This window comes from Haliotis rubra, unplaced genomic scaffold (genome assembly GCF_003918875.1).
Source record: "Haliotis rubra isolate DU_JTF1 unplaced genomic scaffold, ASM391887v1 Scf5, whole genome shotgun sequence".
NCBI lineage: Eukaryota > Metazoa > Mollusca > Gastropoda > Lepetellida > Haliotidae > Haliotis > Haliotis rubra.
Window position 1 is genome coordinate 5318709 of NW_025767190.1, and position 22669 is coordinate 5341377.

A 22669-nucleotide genomic window follows, 5' to 3' on the forward strand; every position below is an offset into this window, starting at 1 on the left:
CACACACACACACACACGCACGCACGCATACACACACACATGCACGTGCATTAACACACATACACACACACACACACACACACACACACACACACACACACACACACACACACACTGAGAGTTCATGTGAGGCCCGTGTGTTGATTGGGACTTTGTACCATAAGAATGGTGCTGCTGATGCAAAAGACCGTTCGCCGTAAGACTTGGTTCTGAAGCTTGGTACCACAAGGAGATGGCTGGCTGTTGGCTGACTGCAGACTGCGCCGAGGTTGGTATGGCTGGATAAGACTTGAGATGTAGTCAGGAGCAAGATTGTGGAGAGATTGGAAAGTGAGGAGCAGAATCTTGTAGATGGTTCGGTAGCGAACAGGTAGCCAATGAAGTCTTTTCAAGACAGGGATGATGTGCTCGAACTTACTCCTTCCCCGTCTAACTATGTAGATGAAGTTTGTCGTTGCGTAACGCCACTATCGGCAATATTCCAGCCATATGACGACACGACGGTAAGTGATCGAGTCTGGGCCACACAATCCAGTCACTGATACTGTCACACGCGACGATCCACCCGTCGAGCTATGGTGACAGACAATTCGCACCATGGGTTACTTGGGACATATCTTAACCGAGAATCCTCACGATCTGGGTCCCGATCCACAAAGCGTTCGTAACGTTACGTGAGGTGCAATTGGGTTTAACGTCGTGCTTGAGAATATTTCGCTCATATGACGACGTGCATGCGTGTGTATGTGTATGTGCGGCTGCTTGTACTAGCCCAGACTTAAGCTGGTTTTATAGTGCAAGCCCACTGAGATACCATGCCGCAGTGAAGCATAAATACCCCACTCAGACACATTATACTTGTTGTACCCATAAATGCCGAGCGCCAGGCAGGGACCAACAAGTACCATATTTTAACGTCTTTTGGTATGACGCGGTCTGGGATCGAACCCGCGACCTTCCGCTCTCCGGGCGGACGCTCTAACCACTACACCACGGAGGCGGTCTCGTAACGTTACGACATATCGAAACTCTATACTTCATCACTGACTTACGAATGGCCTAATGCTTCTGAAAACATGAGACAGAAACGTCAGGGTACTGTGTACTTATAATAAGCTATAACTTACGATGGCCCTAGTCATTCAGCTGGATCCAGGTTAGAATTGATCTTCAGTAAGATATGACAGGAGTAACCTCTGTGGGAAGAGAATGCAGTAACCCATGCTTGTCGTTGATGGATGTTCATGCTGTTGACGGGATAGGGTGGTCAGGCTCAGTGACTTTACAGTTGACACTGTTGTATCTATCCCAACTGCTCATGATGGATGTTCATGCTGTTGATCCACTGGATTGTCTGGTCCCACCGATTATTTCTGGAACTGCTCATCTGATCAGGTGAAGTCAACTGTCAAATGGTACATCTTCTACACTGACCATTAAAAACATTGCCTTGTGACATTGCTGATTGTCTGTCATCCTACACAACTGCTGTTGATAGCTTTTCATGCTATCAGCCACTAATTTGCCTCCTGGACGGGACTTGTCAAGGTTACAAGCTCATGATGTATGTGCTTCTGAGCATCTTTAAGGTGGATATTAGGTACTTTACAAAAGTATTATGTATAACTTTATGTGTTGTATTATGGCAATTGTATAAATATATAAGTAGAGAAATACAATATCAATATAAGTATTATGTTAATATGTTTTATGTCCTACCAACAGTTAAAGAAATCCTCGACTTTCATTTTACCATCCACTTTAGTGAATAAAAAACCTTATTCAAATCCCAGCATCACCACTACATATCCTCATAATGTAGGTAAAGACAATACAAAGAAGAACATATTTGGAATATTTATTTTATTCTGTTTTTCATCCAACAGACCAATATAAATCAAGATATCACAGACTTTGATATATAAAAATAGAAAACCTAGTAAAGAGTACATCAACACATGGCAATATCTGGAAGGATTTTACAATGACTTTCTATCTTATGTCACAAAATACAGCTTATACCAATGCATAGTATTAGAAATTATCCTTCCACTACATATGTATATGGTTTTTAAATAGAAGACACATGTTACTTATAGTTATGGATATTTTTTATGTATATTGATCAAATTGGATAATTGTTTTTATCACAATCCTGTTTTAAAAGAAAATCTCCAGATTGCATCATTTTCAAGACTCTAAATTTGTCACAACACTGACACAAACATATATATGAGTACACATAATACTGATATTGTAAGTTGGATATACAATCACACTGAAACAAATAAGGCAACTACAGTCAAACCTCATTAGCCAGGACATGGTTGATCCAGAAACCCTGCAGTCCAGACATTCATTGTTGTATATGTGAACACAACAGAGTTACCACATACCCATGACTCATTATTGTTACCGGCCCTGTGGTCCACTGAATACAGCACCTCCCTGATCAGTGGAAGGTTTGGGGTTAAGTCCACATCCATGTCATATGAAAATATGTTGAAACATGGTACTTACTGTTATCATGCCTTGTGCTGGGCATCAAGGGGATAAAGTAACACTGGGTGGAGTCAGTACACTGTGTCTGAGTGGGTATTCATGTTAACAGTGTGGTATGGTATCTCAGGCTAGCACTATATAACCAGCATATGTGTGGACTAGTACAAGCAATGTACATGCCAATCATTTAACTGGGAACAGGACTGTCTGGATTAGCAGGGTTTCACTGTACAGAGTAGTATGACTTCGGGAATACATGGGACAGAGACTTCTAGCTGCTGCTGCAAACAAGCACCTTGCTCTTGAGATGCCCTATGGGGATGATGAGACAGACACACGTAGCACTAACTGGCATTACATTGAATATATGTACAATCCACATGTTAATAAAACAAACTCTTGTAAACAAATGATGAATAAGTACAAACTGGCAAATTCTCCTTGAATATATATTGAAGCCGATCCTGTGAGAAAATATTCTTTCCAATTTGTTCTGTTTGTTTACATCATAAATTAAAGTCTTATACTGTCAAGAGTTGAAATCTGATATTTTGTCAATTTTCAGACGTAAAAAGCTTCTTTATGATTATGTAAACAGTAATATGACTTCATATGTTAGACATTCAGCATCATGCGGAAATTCTAGATACACCAAGAACAATTTAATCACTTTTTTAACATATCATACTTTCAGTAGAATCTCCAAGTACCGGTATGTCTGTAAAGGGAAATAACTGTTGAGTTACTTATATCTCCAAATCTAGAGTTATGTTGAAATTTTGATTTAGTTATAACGTGCTTTGCTCAGCAAAGACTCAAGACAAAGAGAACAAATACAATTTTCCCACAACAATTGGGATATGTGGATATATAATAGCACGGGACAATACAGTAATAATTTAGTCTCTAATTTCTTCAAATCCTGGCTTCAAGTAGTTTAGGGATAAAATTAATTCAAACATATAACATAAGTCTAACTATTATGAAAATATTTACCTTTGGTGAATGAGGTTTATCCTGAAGCATATCAAATTTAAACATTCCAATTTTGCTTGAATGTGACTGTCACTGCAGCTAGTGATTCTTACTTGCTTCATCAAGGACATCTCTACTATCGGTCATCTTAAGTCTACTTTTTTATCTTACAATACCTTTTCTGTTTTATGATCCAATGTTATTTGATTTGTAATATTTGCAGCTGTCTAAAATATATGTACGATTGTGTGCCTCTCCTACACATTAAAGAGTTGGTTCAAACAGTAAGAATCACACAGTCTATGTATCACACTCATGTTAGTAAACACATCATCACTTAAACCTAACCCTTTCTCAAAGGCATCACAATGGCACTTTCAATGCAACACTTGTTACAGTAGTTAATATCCAATCACTGACACAACTCACATTGGAAACTTTTAAAGCATTTGTTATCACATTTTCATAGAATTATAATGGAGATAAACATATTGGTTATGTAGTAAATAGACACGTCAAAGGTTGTAAAGAATGTTTCAAGAAGGTCTTAAATTTTCAGCAGTCAAACTTCTTCAACTCAATAAAAATGAAATTCACAATAAACAATATTTCTTATGTTGTTTCAAAGATATTGTTGGTACAGAGATATACAACAGATTTAATGAAAAAAAGTGTTGTTTTTCTTTCAAATTCAAATAAAAGTGTTCATGTTAATGACATACTATTGGAGGTTTAGTTATTAATGAAATGGAAGAGAGACTTGGAAGAATCTAACCTGAAATACTGGGATGGTAAAATAAAGAAGGAATAAACACAATCATGTCTAACATACAAGTCTTCATTTTGGAAGTTATTATAGGAGTCCTCTGTAGTACTGGAATCACACTAAAGTTTTTGTTATTTTCGTAAGTAGGAGGATGTTTTGTAAGTCATACTTTTTGTAAAATGGTTTTGAATTTCAATAGTTTCTACTGGCTCAACTCTAATTTTGGCACACTAACAGTCTTTAGAGTGTCCTTGACTTCTTTGCCCTTGACCTCTTTGTCCTTAATCTCTTTGCTCTTGACCCTAGCCAACCATGCTGCTCTCTTCTTTTTCTCCAGTGTATCCTCTTCCCGTTGTTTCTGATCACGATGCATGGTCTCAATGTCGTTGATGTACTCCTTTTCTTGTTTGTGTGTCCTGAGCTCAAATCGGACATGACTTCTCAATGGGTCATTGAATGGACTGACTTTTCCCAGACTAGGCTCACTTGCTGATCGAGGTATTAGCTGTTCTCGGTCCTTCTGTCTTTGCTTGAACATCTCTATAGTGTCCTTCACTTCTTTTGAATACATAAGCATCGGGACTACATTGGATGTATGTTGTGAGGACGTCAGTCCACGTGACTTGGGGCGATGGACAGGAGCCCCTGGTAGTGCTGTTGCAATGCTAAGAGGGATGGATGTCGAGGTGATGGGGCGGGTCAAATTTGGGGCTGTCACAGGACGCTGGGACTTGGGTTCCCTGAGAGGAGGATGAGCTGATGTCCTCTGCATCACAGCAGCAGATATTGGTCGGATAACTCTACCTCTTGGTAGTGTTGACTTGATCCTCTTAGGATGGATGCTTATGTGTCGAGATGGGTTGATAGGAGTGGATACACAGCGAGTCGCAATGGACTCTTTTGGTGGTATTGGTGGAGGCTTTGGTTGTTCCTTGGTTCGGAGTGAACGCACAGATCTAAGATCTGAGTAGTCAGATATTGTTTCCCCTTGTCCTACAGGAATGAACTGTTCCAGATCCAGGTCTTCAATGGGTACTTTTGTCCTGGGATCAATCTTCCCAGGGGGAGGATGATGGGCGTTGCTTATGTGTGTAGGGAACTACTTCAATATCTCTGATATTATTCTGAGTGTTTCTATTTGTTTCACTCGGTTTCATGGAGTTCTGAATTGTATTTACAGTCAAATAAATAAAGTCAGGAGGAATCACACTTTCAGCTTTCATTCTAATTTGAGAGCGAAGCAAAGACTTCATTTCAGACAAACTAAAATCTTTTGATTTGTTAGTAAGAGGTTTATCAAATGCCCATGAGACTCTTCGATGAATAACAGGAGGTTCTGTTGGCACATCTTCTTCCTCCATATCGTCTGGCTTCTGCTCTAAAATAGTAACAGTAGGTTGTCCCTTGCCTGACTTGGATGTTCCTGGACGGGTCCGAGAGTGAGCTGACGACTGAGCTTGAGGCGACAGAGGTGGTTTCTTAAAGGCGCTGTTAGGAGGAGACATGGTCTGGCCATGGTCAGTTTGAAAGGTGATACGCGAATCAGTGGTAAAACCTGGACCTGATGTTGTCCACTCCTGACTCTCTAGACCAGATGTTCCTCTGCTGAACTGGATCATCCTTGCCTCAGACATAGAGTGGGTACTGAGTGTTTTAGCGCTGTGAGGTATCTGAGGGGCACGAAATGAGGTCTGCATGAGAGGCGTGCACCTCAGTGGCTGATCCAGTTTGCCATCATGGTTGATGATCTTCTTGTTGGCTGCTCCTGCCACCTTCATCCTCTGTGCCCGGATGTAGGAGTATGGCTGCTGTCTGACTGGGGAGTCTGAGTAGGAACTGTACTGCACTAGGGATGGCACCTTGTCTGTCTCCAGGCTATAGTCCCAGTCAACCTTCTCAAAGTTCAATACAAGCAGGTTGTTGTGAGTGTTCAGTGTGATTCTGGAAGCAGATAAATGATCATGCTAAGGTAAGCAGATGTAAAGAGACCACTACCTGCATATGAACAAATCATTATAAGATGATATATAAAGATAATGAAGTTTCAAGGATATAGGTTGATATTAAAATATTGTACAAGGTCTATGGATTATAGATTTTTTAGGAGTTATCAATTTTATTTAGTACCGAACAAAATATAACTTCAAACCAGTCAGTAGAAATAGTATATTTTGTCAGTGAAGATATTATGAGGGTAAATGACTAATAATGTTTGGAATCAAAACTCAACTCAAATTTAACACTGGATCAAGCATGCATTTTAATAAATGAACCCAAAAAACATTTTTTAAATTTTCGTTTAAAAGTTTGTTTTAGGTATTCTATGTTGTTCATAGTAACACCTCTGTTACAGTAACGGGCTGCAGTCTTACCTATCCCCCAGAGCTATGATGGAGTGGATTGGGTCACTGCGACTGTTGCCTCTCATGATGCGACAGCACTGGCCAGTTTTGATATTCCAGATCCTGAGGCGACCATCAGCCGATCCCGTGATGACGCGGAGGAACATGAACTCCAGACAGAGCACCTCTCTGGAATCATTGCAATTGGCAGTGTTACTTCATATGTGCAACTTCCAAATTATTTGTCCATGACATTTGTTATTAAGTTTTCATACATTTAGCCTTAATTTAGAAACATATTCAGTTATTTGAAATATTCAATGCGGAAGTCAAATCAATATTATCCTCAGTATTATTCACAATAAAGAAGTGTTGACATCCATAAATCTTGCTTTTCTTATTATCCTCATACATATACTTTTTCATTCATATACATTTACATGTATGAAAAGTATTCTAAACATGATGCTTGATATTAATTCAAGAAAACTGTTAATCAACAGAAATAACAATACAGGAATAAATACTCAATGGTCTGCACAGCTGAGGAATTTTTATTATCCGACTTGGAGCAAACAAGCCTGAGGTCTGCTGCTAGTGTTGGAGGAGTTACCTCCCTTGTTTCATTGCCGTAAACAACATGTTATTGTTATTGCTTGTGTGAACCTGCTGCTCACAAACCTAACGGCCGGGAAAACGGCCGGGACAGACATGTACTGCTTCACTCACTTGGGATGTCTGAGAGCTTGCAGACAGCGAGAGTGTTTTCCCAGGGCACTCCATGCCAAGGCATAGCCATCTTTACTGCCTGTGATGATATGCCAGCGGTCAAATTTGATGGCGGTCACTGGCCCCTGGTGACCTGACAGCCTCTGAGGACAATAAACAGAATGTTTCAGTAGATAGGGTTGGTGTTCACTCAAAGACAGATTGGGAAATCTGTTGATGAGAGTTACTTTCTGTTAGGATCTGCTGGTTGTGAGTCTGATTTCCAGGTAACAATGATGATTTCCTTTCACTGATTAGTTAATCAGAGACCATATACCGGACATCATGCAGATCCTAACAGCTGTATGGTCTCTGTAATAATCAATGAATTTTGATACACTAAAGTAGTAATAATCAATGACCTGCTTGACTTTACTCTTGGATGTTCTCCCATAACAGGCTAACAGACATTGATACAACTAACTGCTGTGTTATTTAATCCTACACACAGATGGATGTTCATCCTCTTTTACTCCTCAGTCTCATAGTCCTCTGCAGGCATTTTGCACAATGACATAGTTCGTGAACAATAAATGTAACACAGTCTGTGAGTTTTGCCAGTTTTAGTCAAGTAAAATCTATTACTGTCTAGTAAGCTTTGCTGATAAGTGTGGATATATTAACACTGATATCTGAAAAATATGTCACATGTTCATGCTAGAAGACACAAAAGGTTTTGGCACAGACAGTAATAAAACACATTTAATCACATTAACTAGACACTAAAACCACATGAAGATCAGGTTAGAAATGACCCATGTTTATGATAAGAGGAAACTTTGACAAGATCAAGTGGTCAGGCTGAAAGACCAATTACATAAACTGATTATCATGATGTCAATCACCGGAATGTTTGAGGCAAGAAACTATACCCAACATTAACAACAGCTGATGATGCTACAATGTGACAATGGTGCTTCAGCAGCAGGTAACAATTCTCACCTTGATGAGTTCCCCTGTCTCAACATTCCACACTTTGACCCTGCCTGACTCACATCCTGAGATACAACGATCCTTGGACAGAGCTACAGCCAAAACTGGGTGTCGGTGGCGAAAGGTTCGCAAACATTTTCCTGTCTGAAGGTTCCATACTGAAAACAACAGATTTTCAATTAAAATATATATATCATAACACAAGACATTTAATAGAACATTGTAAGGAAAAACACAATATGATTCATATGAAAGCTTGATGCTGAATATTGCAAATATAGCGAATATTTGGATAAATCATTAGGAGATTGTTTGAAAATAATCCTTAACTGGAGCTTTACAGTTTCTGTTGTCAAATCTATAAAGTAATTATTATTTATACCAGTGTCATAATTCCGTAATTTGATTACTTTCAAAGTTGAAATTGTGAAATTCCATAGGTTAAGCAGTATGACTGACAGGGGCCCAAGATTTCCTTTCATCATAATCTCCAAAATATTCAGTATAAAGAGATGATGTGCAAATTATTTAAGTTAAGAATTATATGGAACCTGTTATTTGAGATTCAGATTCCCAAATTATTTTGGTTATCACACTACACATTATAAATCATACCCTTGCAAGAGGAATCTTTTGATCCAGTAGCCAGAGTCTCTCCATGTACTATAATTGTCACAACAGTATCGCGGTGACCGCGGAATATCTTCAAACACTGCCCAGTTTCAATAGACCAGCACCTGAAAATCAAACCAACTTTAGCAAACAAATAACATAGGTTATGATGGGTATTGATCTTATTTCAAAATACATCCATCTTGGCTACAAGTATTTCTCATTAGCTATTATGCAGAAATTTTAAAAAAGAACCCATTGAATTTATTTAAAATATTAGTTGAGTACTCAGTTCTCAAATGAGTGTGCACAATACACCATGCACATTGTAAGTGAGGTTTTTGTTTGTTGAATAACGTAGCACTGAGGTTTCTAGAGTATCAATCAATATGTTATGCCAAAATCTATGATTGATAATGGCAGAGCACAATGTGGATGTAATCCATCATGAATAATGAAGTAGGGCATGATTAAGGGTTTCAACAATAACCTGCTGTGCGAGGTCTAAACATCGTACTTATTGCTAAACACCTATTCCAGCTAACACTCCATACATTTTCCAAAATGAACCTTGACACTAAATATACCAATATTTTGATTTTGATCATGGTTTATTATACTGAAGTTCACCTGGTGTCTATTCCAAACCCCTTTAAAGATAAAAGGGACTGAGTTCAAGTCTAGTAATGGACAAATACTTTGACCAACCAGTCTTCAGATACTGGCAAGTTAGGACACAGTTCAACAAATCAACTTGCATTAATGTAAGAAAATAAGGAATTACAGATCAATGAAAATGGCTTTTGGGCTTTTTTCAGAAACCTATTTATCCTGACATGGTTGATTGAGCTAAAAGCAACACTAAAGTGTATAATTGAGAGAACATAGACTAAAACAGTACCACAGGGCACTGCTCACTCCATTTCTAGTACCCACCTGACACTGGTGTCGTAGCTACCACTCAACACAATGCCTTTCTTCTCACAGAGGAAGGTACAACGGACAGATCCAGCATGACCAGTGATCACTGGCCCCTTCTCTTTCCCAGACTCACAGTCAATGAACCGAACCTTGCGGTCCTTGGAACCCAAGGCTATTGTCTGTCCCCCATCAGTGTGCATCACTCGGTGGATGTCTTCTCTGAAGGAAACACAGCACCATGGTTCTTAGAGGGGGTACAATTTACCAAAGACACTTCATACGTCAAGCCAAGATAGCAGAAAATTGTTGCAAGTCTACATTACTTAAAAATGATGCAAAACTGATATTCAAAATACAAATTTTTTGAATTTACCACAATTTATAAGCCATGTTCTACTGAACATGTTTTTGCCTGATATCTATTTGTTCACAGTCACTACTGCATGCTGCCACTTAACACAATAAGTGTAGTCATGTTTAGGGCTGCGCAATATAACCGGTTTACCGGTATTTACCGGTTCAGACATGAAAACAATACGTATTGCGATACGCTGATCGAAAACGGTATTTTGACTTGCATTCGGAAGGCTTCGTAACACTCGGAAATCTCCGGATATTTCCTCGTTTCATTTGTGCCAAATATTTATTCACATTTCCATTTTATCATGACTAAAAGTTGTTATTAAAGCTTAATCAAGATATTGATTTTGCTGTGATTTTTGCTCTATAAATCAAGCATTAACTCAATTATAAGTAGTTTTTATATTTAAAAATACTTCATGCAATATATTGCAATACATATCGCAATACATGCTTGCATCCCAATATATCGCAATATGAAAATTCTCTGCAATACCCACCCCTAGTAATGTTACCTCACCATGTATTGGTTACATGCCTGATATACTGTGAGAGTCTATATCCAGCCCTACTAATCTGTCCCCAAGATATTTAACAGCAGAGCTGACAATGGCACACAACAGTAACTGACAGTGACAAGCAGCTTGTCCAGGACAGGCGAGTAGGAAGCCAATTTTGTCGTGTAAGCCTGATGGGTTGCAAAGCTTTATATTTAGATAGTATTGAGGGCTTTCCCAAGCTTTTTATCAACAATCATGTGTAAGCTGGGCTTTTTTTTCATAATGGTAGCTACACCCCTGCAGGACAACACCAGTTATGTGCTTAATGAAGTGATTAAATGTGCTCTTGTTGTAGTTGTTACCTGTACTCCTTGAAATAACTCAGTTTAGATTCAATGTGGAGGAAGTACATCCTAAAATTTCTTCCTTTATCAAGAAGTAACTATACTAAAGTAGTACAAGGACATCTGATGTCATTTTATTAACTTACTGGTCACATATAACCATCACGTTGTAAGCTCCACAGTAGACATTCCTTTCCTCCATAATGACCTTCATGGTGGCCAGTCCACTGTACGCAGTGTTGAAGTTGATCTCACTCTTGAACATTGTCTTGATGACAGCACCATCAGTGGCAATGACATCGTTGGTGTCAGAGTCAATCCTGGGAACTATCACATCGACATCGTTGGCATAGACTGAGTTCACACCTTGTGCTGCTGCTCCCTGAAAACAGAAGGACATTGAGAAATGCCTTTCACCAGAATGATGCCTGGGTGTTTTCAGAGCAATAACCCAGATTATCCAAGCTATATTTGATCAAATATCTACCTTTCAAAGAGGCTACACTTCAGCATCCAGTGTTACACAATTTCCTCGTATTTCTAAATGAACTCCAAACGGGTAAATACCAGAATATAAATTGAACTTATCCGCAGCTCGTTTCAGACTTGTTGTTTTATAACCTATTTAGATTTAGAAGAAAATATCAAATCTTTCACTTGTCTCTAACCTTACTCCAATGACTATTTCTGTGTTGCACGTAGTAATCTCAAACAGACACAGTCAGATATTTTACAGACTTCAATTCTTGTCTCACCTACTTTTTTTAAAATGACATAATTTAAAGGAGTTATTTAAAAGTACAAATACTGCATAAAACCTTTAATAATGACTGCAAATTGTTTGTTACTTTATGAATAAGAATAGTCTATAATATCTAGGACTAACAAAACTGTCTGGCTTATTCTTACGACAGTTCTTCTCAGTGACAGCACATGACAGATAAGACACTAGCAGCGTCAATAGCAACACCATGCTTAGTCATCCAACACCACACACACAAACACCATAATTCACATTTTATCACCTAGTATGTCAGCATGGATGAATATTGACAATCTTTTGATTGCATCTGAATTCTATAGGAGACCACTGCATAGAAACAGTATCATGTATGTAGTCTGTGCATGGAAGATTTAGTCCGACAATACAGTATGATACACACTGATAGTAATACAGCACTAGTTATCAGGGAAGCGTGAGCAGGGACCTTGTTCAAATCTAGGCTGTGGAAGGACTGCAATAATCCATTATACATTTGACAATGTCCTTTAGCTCAATATAGGTGGAAGTCAGGTCAATACTGTATAAGGCCAATCATCAGACTTCAGTCCTATTGCTTGTCACTTACTCTACACCAATCAACTGTATCTACTGATAATGTACTTGCTGAGGCTACATGATACTATAGTGTTTGAAAAACCTAAGATCAATATCATGACTATTTATCAGCTTTCATTAATATCAGGAATTGACTTTTTGTACCAGCATGGGAAAATCAATGGTGGAAAACAAACAGTTTGTGATCTTTCTATGAGAGCACTTGACATACAGTCCTTGGCAACAACTTAACTGAATGAAACATTCAGAGGAGTGGTTTATTGTTTTATCAATGAACTGATCACACTGTAAACATGGTAAAACATGTTCATCATGTTGTTCATCATAGCTTACATTTATATTATGTTCATCCTCAGACTACTTCATTTTAAAAAATGTATATGACTATATTCAACTAAGTATGTATTTAAGTATTTTCAAACATCATTTAGAATGAAGAATAATGACAATTATTATGGATATACAATTTCTTTTATTCTGTGGAGGCGACATTTCGACATAGGTTCTAATTAATGTCGTTGTCAAGCAAGTGATGCTTGCTTGACAACGCGACATTAGAATCTATGTCAAACGTCGCCTCCACAGAATAAAAGAAGTTGTATATCCATAATAATTGTCATTATTCTTCATCAACTCAACTTCTAAAATGCCCATCAAAGAAATCATTTAGAATCAGTAACAAATCAGTAACAAAACATTTAAATCTGCAAGCTACAATTTGTCTGTAGTTGCTGAATGTACAGACTATTGTCTGCTGTGTTTACTTTGTAGCCAGATGCATTACTTCATATCTTTGCCTCTGACTGTACTACACATGCAGTGTTAGGTACTCGGCAGAAACCCAGGATCACCTTCTCATTGGTGCAACATAGAATACACAATTTAGAGTCTGTGAAATACATCCCAAATCTCATGGGACCCTGCAAGCTTCCATAGTTTCTGACACAAAATTTAGTGTGCCTTTAAATGGTATTCTATCTATTTTTACATCTACACACTGACTGATTGATTGGTTTGCTGATCGATTGTTTGATTGATTGAAACTCTTACCTCACATCACTATTTTACTCATGATGTGACTTGGGTACATGATATAAATTATGACATAAAATAATGTTGATAATATCACAGATATCTTGTACTTTTTAAAGAAACCCAAAAGCCCTGGCACACCTGTTCTGTACCTACCTATTAAATTGTTATTTTTTAAACAGTCTGATAAAGATTAAACATATCTACATGCATGACAGGTTTACATGTGTAAAGTGATGACAGGTTACATATATAAAATAGATCAAGGAAGTCTATTTAACTATGTAGACAACTTTGTCTTTTTGAACAGTATACATGAGACATGGATTCTTGCTACCTCAGTTTGTCTTTATCAAACATTTTATACCTGTATTGTCCCTGAATCCAACTGTACCAGTTGGTGGTGATCTGTAATTTATGACAATGTGTATACATGTAAATGCTACAGCATGACACATTATTCCATTATGGATGTAACGGAGAACCAAGTGTGTCCCTGTCCCAACATGGCATGTGCTTGCAAGATAAACAACCTGCAGGTTGTGTTCAGTAAGCGGAAGACTGCCTCTGTGTTGAGTGTGCTATCAGCAGGAACGTGACACCTGTAATGGTGGCGTTATCGATACACACCTCTACAGACCAGCACATTTATCTGTTACTCCGAGGTACAGTTACATCAAGAATGTACATTAGTAAAGTCATTGAAATGACTTTGGTTTTGAAGAAACTCTGGTATGAAGGTCATGAGAATCATAAAGATAACAGAGACATTTCTTTTGGTGGGTGAATGGAAAATAATGAACTGTCAGTTCACAGCTTAAATGTATAAAAATATTTTCACGAACAGATTTCAGGAGTACTTTAAATTAAACCGACACACTAAGTCATCGTGGCAGTGAAAGTGTGAATGGCATGGATTTTGTCCAAGGTATTATCTTAAGTGAGTGAATGAGTTTGGTTTTACGCCACTTTTAGCAATATTCCAGCAATATCACAGCGGGGGACACCAGAAATGGGCTTAACACATTGTACCCATGTGGGGAATCGAACCCAGGTCTTCGGCGTGACGAGCGAACGCCTTAACCACTAGGCTACCCCACCGCACCTTATCTTAAGAGTAATATGTTTAGAAAAATCATTAATGCATGAGTGAGTGATTCAGTTTTAGAGCCATATGCATATTTTGTTATTTATAATAAAGTGTGAAACAACACAGATTTACTGAAAAACAACTGCTCCCTCTTACAACAGAATGAGGGGCAGTAGTTAAAGCGTTCGCTCGTCATGTCGAAGCTCTGGTTTTAATTCCCCACATGGGTACAATGTGGGAAGCCCACTTCTGGTGTCCCCCACCATGATATTGCTAGAATATGGCTAAAAGTGGTGTAACACTTAACTCACTCACTATAACAGAATGAAATGCAAATTAAATGTTAATGAGCAGTCAAGAGTTCTGTTCACACAGAGTTTTGAACATCAAATATTGTGATTGCTGAAAGCCTCAATGTTATACTTATGCTTCAAACATATGGATCTAAATGCTTATTATGCCATTATGATCCAGCTAATCAACAGCCCAGATTTTACACATAAGAAAATTCATAGCTGATTGCTGTGAACCTGTATGAACCAGTATAAAGCCACAATTATTTATAATCCATGTAATCCTTTGACTTAAATTCGTCTCATGAACATATGGAATAAATAGCCTTAGTCAGTAGCCACACAAAAGGTGGTGGGGGATAATATATCCACTTGACATTTTCTGTGTGGGTGAGTTCTACCTTGATCAATATAGCGAGCCAGCCTAATTTCCCCCATAATCCCAACAGGATTTGCTGTGTCTTTCCAGGCTGCTGGTGTTACTAAGAAACCAGTACTTAGTGATTAGTCAAGCCTGATAACATTCACTTCAGGTAATTCCTTCATCAATTAGTCGTGGATGCTGACTATCTGATATGGATTATTCAATTATAATACATGACATGACTTACAATCGCTTTCTTTAAGAGGACACTAATGATTTCTCACGAAAATTTGCCTCATGGAAAATACATTACTCATATAAGAAATCCTCTGGAGTCTTTCCCGCACACATCCATAACTAATCAATTTCAAGATTAGAAAATAAAATCCGTATTACCTCTGATAAAAGGATAAAAAAAAATTCAATTGCACCCTCAATGCTCTTATCAAATGTCGATTGATAACAGTATGAATGACTGCACTGAACCAATTGAACTTTTCAACATATAGCTGACGATAAAACCATTGAACAGATTCATATCACCATGATCAGATGCAATTATTGTTGACCTTAGTGAAATTCATAAATAAAACAAACAAAATCACATATCCTGTTCTTAATACAAAATTACACTCATAAATAGTGTATAAGTTTCAATTTATCAAAAAACATTCCATCAAAATTATTACAGGCATAGAGATCTTTTGTTACTAAAATTATTAATAAAGTTCTAAGGACACCAGTGAATTATTTGTATTGCTGCGAAAGCAATACTTGTCAATTCCGTTTTGATTTATGCGACCCTATGACAAGCCCACTGTAAAGACACAATAAGACCCTTCAGGTGCTCTTTTCTCAAGCACAAATAATACCTCTGCACACAAAATGGCTTTGTAAGCAAGCACCATGAGATTTTTGTACCCCTAAACAACAACAGCCATTCAGCTATGACGCAGAGGCTTACAGGGTCAGCAGTAATTTGAATAGTCAATTATTACCATAATATGATGCTAATGCTTCAACGGAATATTGTAACTAACAGTAAATAGGGTTTGAAGAAGTATAATAGCGTACCTCGAGGAGGGTCTTTAGCTAAATAATAAATATTCCTGATATCTTACTAGATTGAAGATTATTTTGGGCTTCCCATATTATGGTGTACAGTAACTAAGTGTAGTTAAATCAGGTGACTTCCCCTAAAGGTATAAAGGCAGTTCTTGAAGGCATGGCTACACCTGCTTGTTTGAATCAACAGTCCCTCTCCACATTCACAACACAACTATGTTACAGGGCATACCACATGCCCTGTTTGCAAAATATTCTGGGCTATTCAAAACATAATGTTTCTTCAGTTCATGGGTTTGAAGAAACTACAAAAATTATACATATACATTAACAAGTGTTGTTTTATAATGTTTTTTTAAAGTTTCTGTGAACTAATTTTTTAAAATTAATTACATACTTACTGAGTATGAACAATTTATTTCAGGAATATATTCATTACATTAACCCTTTAATCTTATATTGTACAATGGGGACAAAGAAGTTGAAACTTAATTTTGGATTTAAATAATGGCAATAAAACAGTTTCTTGATTTTTTTAAAAATGACCAACATTGAAATGGTCTTGATAAATCCACAGAATCAACACTCTTGTATGTCATGTGGATGTAGCAATATTGTTGTTTGTGATTTACATCAGGATAGAAACTTAAAATCGACATGCCCACAATCCCACAATGCCTATCCATCAGTGTTGGATTAGGAAGAATGTTGGTCCTTCATGTTTAAACTAAAATATTTAAGAAGCCCACTTGTCAAACACTGCAACTCAGAACCTCAAGGACCCTAATAATGTAACATTAATCAGTGTTCGAAACAGCCACTGGCCTGCTAGCCTGTGGCTAGTAAAAATCTAGAAGATTTACTGTGAAGATTTACTGGCCCGACTGGCTAGTGAATTTTCATGGGGTCATATTGTAAATATATATCACTCTCCGACTTGTTAAGTATTAACACTCTTTTACATCATGCAAGATTATGACCTGATTAAAATGTTCATCATATTATCAGCTTAATGATGAAACCCATGTCTACATTCAAATTTTTGGCTAGTGAATTGTTTTGTGGGCTAGTGACTTTCAGGCATAGGTGGCCCGACTGGCTAGCAAAATTTGGAAACTATCTTGCACACTGTTAATACGTCTTGTCAGAAAAGTAGCTATACCAGACTAATAACTTGTGATTAGTCATGGACTTGTGCACAAACATCTGTGTTGACTCGTGACATCTACACTCTGAGGATTGTGGGTGGAACTTACCTTATTCTAATTAACATAACTGTAATGAATATTATCAATAATCAATCAATGTTATTCGAATTTAACAGCCAAGAATTCAGTGAGACATTTACTCAGTTAATAGTAATGGTGATCCCAAACCTAGTGAGTAAATGAGTATGGTTTATGCTGCTTTTAGCAATATTCCAGCAATATCACAGCCGGGGAAACAAGAAATGGGCTTCAAACATTTTATCCATGTGAAGAATCAAACCCAGGTTTTCGGCAGGACGGGCAGACACTTTAACCACTAGGCTACCCCAACTAGTAAGTCTTACCAGTTTCCAAATATTACCAATGATTTCTCATATTTACCTGTCAATTTTCAAATATTACCAATGATTTCTTATATTTACCTGACAATTTTCAAGTATTACCAACGATTTCTTATATTTATCTGACAATTGCCAAATGTTATCAATGATTTCTTATAATTTCCTGACAATTTTCAAATGTTACCAATGATTTTCTTTCACTTACTTGCATCAACATGACCTCCTCCCAGAGCTGTTGATTGACATAGAACTCCTTGTGAACCTCCTCAATGAGGACCCTCCAGTTCTGGCTCACACAGAGTGCATTCTGTTGTGACGGTCTGTCCAAAAGGCTCAGTATATACTTTGACAGATGTACAGGCAACAACCGGATGAAGTCTCGATACCGAGACACCCCAGAGTAAGCTTTGGATGAAGTGGACACCACCATGCACGCTGGGTCAATGGAGAGATCAGATGATCCTGTGAGGGTCTCATCTCCACTGTCATCATTGATAATGCCTTGATCATACTCAGAAATACTTTCTCCAGTGAAAGGGTCAGTGCGTATTCGGTCATAGTGAGAACTGGACTGTTGGAGAAGTAGGAGCTCTCGATGGTCAACTGAATCAAACGAATAATCAGAAGCAGCAACAGATGACGCCTCAGTGTGAGACAAATCTGAAACACAAAAGTAATAAAACGTGTCAAGTCGAACATGGTCATTTCAAAATGTCACTGAAGTCAAACCCAGGATCTCCTCGATCTTAAAATTCTGATCATCTGAACTTTGACTGTGGTCTGTTTAATGCTAAGTGACCATTAGCTGCAAGGACATACAGTTTTGATGAATTTATTCTCTCAATAAATTCAACATGTTTTTTAAAGTATTTCACCAAGGTAATTTTGTAAGATTGACTCATTATATTACTGTAGATAAATAAAACAAGGAACTATTACCATGGTAACACTTCCTGTTGAAGCATGAAGTTGTAAAATTTATCCGTGGATGGTTACAAAAGCACTCATTCACAAAGCGAGAGCTATGACTGGTGTAAGTCTGAAAGTACCTGAGTTTTACTTTGTACATCTTGCCATTTGAGATCATAATCGTTATTCTTAATGGCATTTTGAATGCCACAGATCAACAATCCAAAGTGAACATAATTTAAACAGCTCATTCACAGTTGCTACACTCCTACTTTCACTTAACCGAGTAAATTCAAATACTTAACAGATAGCATTGAAAGAAATCATTGAAAAATAATGTTTAATTACATTTTCAATTGATGGTAATGATAGACCTATTCTTTTTGTTCACAATTTTAATGTGACAAACTCCACAAAAAACACAGCTAGCCCTTAAGGTTTACTACTGAGACCTGTGAAGATTTGGGTTAGAATTGGTCTTAAGTAACTCATGCTTGTTGTAACGGGATCAGATGTTCAGGCTTGCTGACACGTCATCGTATCCCAATTGCATAGAACGATGCTCATGATGTTGATCACTGGATTGTATGGTCCAGACTTGATTATTTGCAGACCACCGCCATATAGCTGGGATATTGCTGAGAGTGGTGTTAAACAACAAACAAACAACAACTGTTACTACTGAACCATGGATTTGACAAATCACTTGATTACAAAAGCAAATAATGTACATCCTTAAAATATCCTTGACTTTCATCATGCTCATGCCTCCACCTACATGTATTTCACTGAATTGATGCAACAGTGATCACATATACAAATCAGTTGATAAAGGTAATGTAGCCAGTGCTATAGAGACAATTTGAAGATTTCACACTATTGTATTAGCTAATTCAAGCTTCCAGATTGGTGTATTCTCTAGGGCATTGATTGTCACCAGAAATGTCATGAAGATATTCCTCAAATCTGGGAAATTACAAAAAGAGTGTTCAATTATAATTAGCTGAAATCACAAAAATGCCTTAATGACATTTGTATTGAGCAAATTACTGATTCACTTTATTTTATTTTGCCAAAAACAATTTGTATCACTGTCCAAAACATCTTTTGTTTATGGGTATGTCCTATTCTTGAGTTTATAATACCAGTCATTCAAAGTAAGTGAGTCTTATCTTTATGTCATTCGGACAAAGTCAACGAGGACTAGCTGACATCTTTACCTATGTTTAAGCAAACATCCAATATCACAAAAAGTGATGTGATGACAGATTTATTGCCAGTAGATTCTTTGATATATTGCAGATGAAAAGCAAACCCCAATTTGTTTCCCAGCAGTATGTTAATGTCAGTAACAAAACAAAAATATATGTAACTTGAAAACACAAAAGCTATAAAAGATGTATGGCTGTAAAACCGCCAGAACATGTACAGTTCCAATGACAAAGGTGCATCTATTGATTTATCTTATCTGATCAAATCAACCAATTTGTGCACAGGAGGCACTTGAATCAGCTAGAGGATTACCCACCATATGATCAAACAAAGGCAACAAAAGAGTAAGAATGTGTGTGAGTTTTATGTCAGTTTTAGCAGTGTTGAACAACATTTGTGCAATGGTCAGTGAACTCTGAGAATTGTTTTGACACTGGGCGGTCTTCCTTTCCGTTATTCAGAGTGAACATATCACAATCGTGCTGATGTGTCATGAAAACCACCAGAAACTCTAATATTTATTACAATAATGCAAACTATAACACTGGAGTTTTTAATCATTATCTGTTGGTACTGATGCCAAGTATACTCTGATTAAATTACCATCATCAACTAGAAACATTTTCAATCACAAAGTTAACATCTGACATTATGCACTTGTTACATCAAGTATTTTCATAATTAATTCATTTTTTACATATCCTGCCTGCTTTATATCCAACACTTCAGTTTGTTTTGCTGATTCAAAGTTAAGATAAGCATGGTTATCCAGATGAACTGTGTTTAGTTTAAAATCATAAAAGACACGAAATGACTATACACATGCATAGAAGAGGACTCAGTGAAATGCTTCTGAAAATCAGTAAAATTAATGAACCACAAATATTTGGCTTCAATTCATAACATGGTTTGTTTGGATAATTCAGCTGGTCTACTCAATAACTGCACAGCTAAAATACAATTACAAATACTGCCAACCTGCCAATATTTAAGGGACTAGTCAACAATGGCTGGAATATTACCTTCATGGCCTCCGCATGCATTCTCCTCTGAGATGAGTAAAGTTCTTGCTTGAGTCCCAAGAATATGTAGAAGATGAACATCACACAACCGCAATAATGCCAAAGCGAAATTTGATTTTGACCAATAATTTGATTTTGCAAACCAGTCCCATGTGGAGGTGATATAGTACTCAACAGCACTGGATGATAAACTCCGATCTGAGCTAAGTGTCATTGTATCTGTTCGTAAGCTTGGGCATGTTCTTGTCCGAGCATAGGTAAAGTCCTTGTTCACTAAAGGTTGAAGAAGAGTCACTAATTGTTGTAGTAGGTTAATGCTGTGTATGCGTCTCATTAATCCCAACATGAAGCGTTTCTGGGAATGATCTCCAAATCGGACAAACCATTCCTTAACATATTTGAGTCGGTCGTTTAACTCGCATGTTTCACATTTTCCACACACAGTTGCTTTTTGTGAAAAAACACATCTGAGTTCAGGGGCCTTTCCCAGGTTAAACTCATAGGTTTCCAGGTTAGACTGTGGGTGCTTCATTGTACTGGACAGGGAAGACCCAGTAAAGTTGTATACGTCCAACATCTTTCGACTGAAACTGAATGAATCATGGTATGTCCTTTATTAACCTTAGTAAGAATGACTTACAATATAATTCATACTGCATATCTTATTGATAAATACATTTTTTTATCACCAACTGTCAGAAGAGGAAAGTTCTGAATACAAAATAAGTAACAATCCTCCATTCAGAAAAGCATTTCAGTAGACAAGTTTGCTTAAAAGAAACTTAAATAATTTTAAGAGACGAAAGAAACAAGATTAGAAATGGTAAATCCGGTTTTTTACATTTATAAATGTTTTGGAGAAAAATTACTGAATTCAACGAGCTCTAACATCACAATTCATGAAAATTAATATTAAACATTACATGAAGTCAACAAAACGAACAAAGTATAGATTTACAAGCATCGTATGTGACCTAGAGTCCTATGATTAATGTAAGCTGCAAGCATGTGTTTATGTTCAGTCACAAATGTATCAACTGCATGCTAGAGTAGACAATGACATCGATACAAACTGAACACAATAACTTTTCTTACCACTATCCAAATGTTTAGTGATATCCCGTTAGGCAACTGATCGTAACATTCTCCAAGTGGGACTTTCCCCTCTGAATCCTCATTGCTACTGTATCATTTCCACTACAACACAACCGACCAACCATACACATTCGACTCGGGGCATTATCTGTTCAATATGGCTTTCTTAGTAGGCCGCTTGCATTTCAGCGTCGCCGTCCCCAAGGTGACAACCATTTGTTTGCTTAATCGTATTGAGATTCGGCCTTTGGTTCTCTACACGTATGAATGAACGAGTTATCGCCCTTGATGCGACAACCCCGTACTTATCTGCTTATAACTCTTTATTCGATTAATATGACTGTGGTAATTTCAAAATTTGTCAGTTAACAATTCAATAATATCATATGATAGCCTGTGACATATTCTTCCATTGAAACAGAAAACAGTAATACTAACACAAAATCAAGGCTGCGAGGCGAAAGTATCTTATACACAGACTCGATATCAATGAACTATCAGGAAATCGTGTGAAATTAAAACAGCACCTCGTTTACCACAAACTAATAGTATAGTGCTATCGGTATTTTATACTAGAAATACATATTCTATGGCCTATGAATAGGACACATTAGATGTGTAAGATATCCATTCAACAAATGTAAGCAAGGGGTAAACCCATGTGAGGCGCGTCGTC

At 37.4% G+C, this 22669-nt stretch overlaps 1 protein-coding gene across 1 annotated transcript; it reads right to left on the minus strand.

The window, feature by feature from the left end:
• Positions 1-1846: 1846 nt before the first annotated feature.
• LOC124291805 (CMT1A duplicated region transcript 1 protein-like) lies at positions 1847-22661 on the minus strand. The gene is given in 11 exon segments (XM_046728878.1): positions 1847-5306; positions 5308-6184; positions 6616-6774; positions 7315-7457; positions 8296-8444; positions 8902-9023; positions 9835-10038; positions 11170-11405; positions 17961-18415; positions 20899-21488; positions 21994-22661. Coding segments are annotated over 10 exon segments (3783 nt in total). The 5' UTR covers positions 21476-21488; positions 21994-22661; the 3' UTR covers positions 1847-4445.
• Positions 22662-22669: the final 8 nt, after the last annotated feature.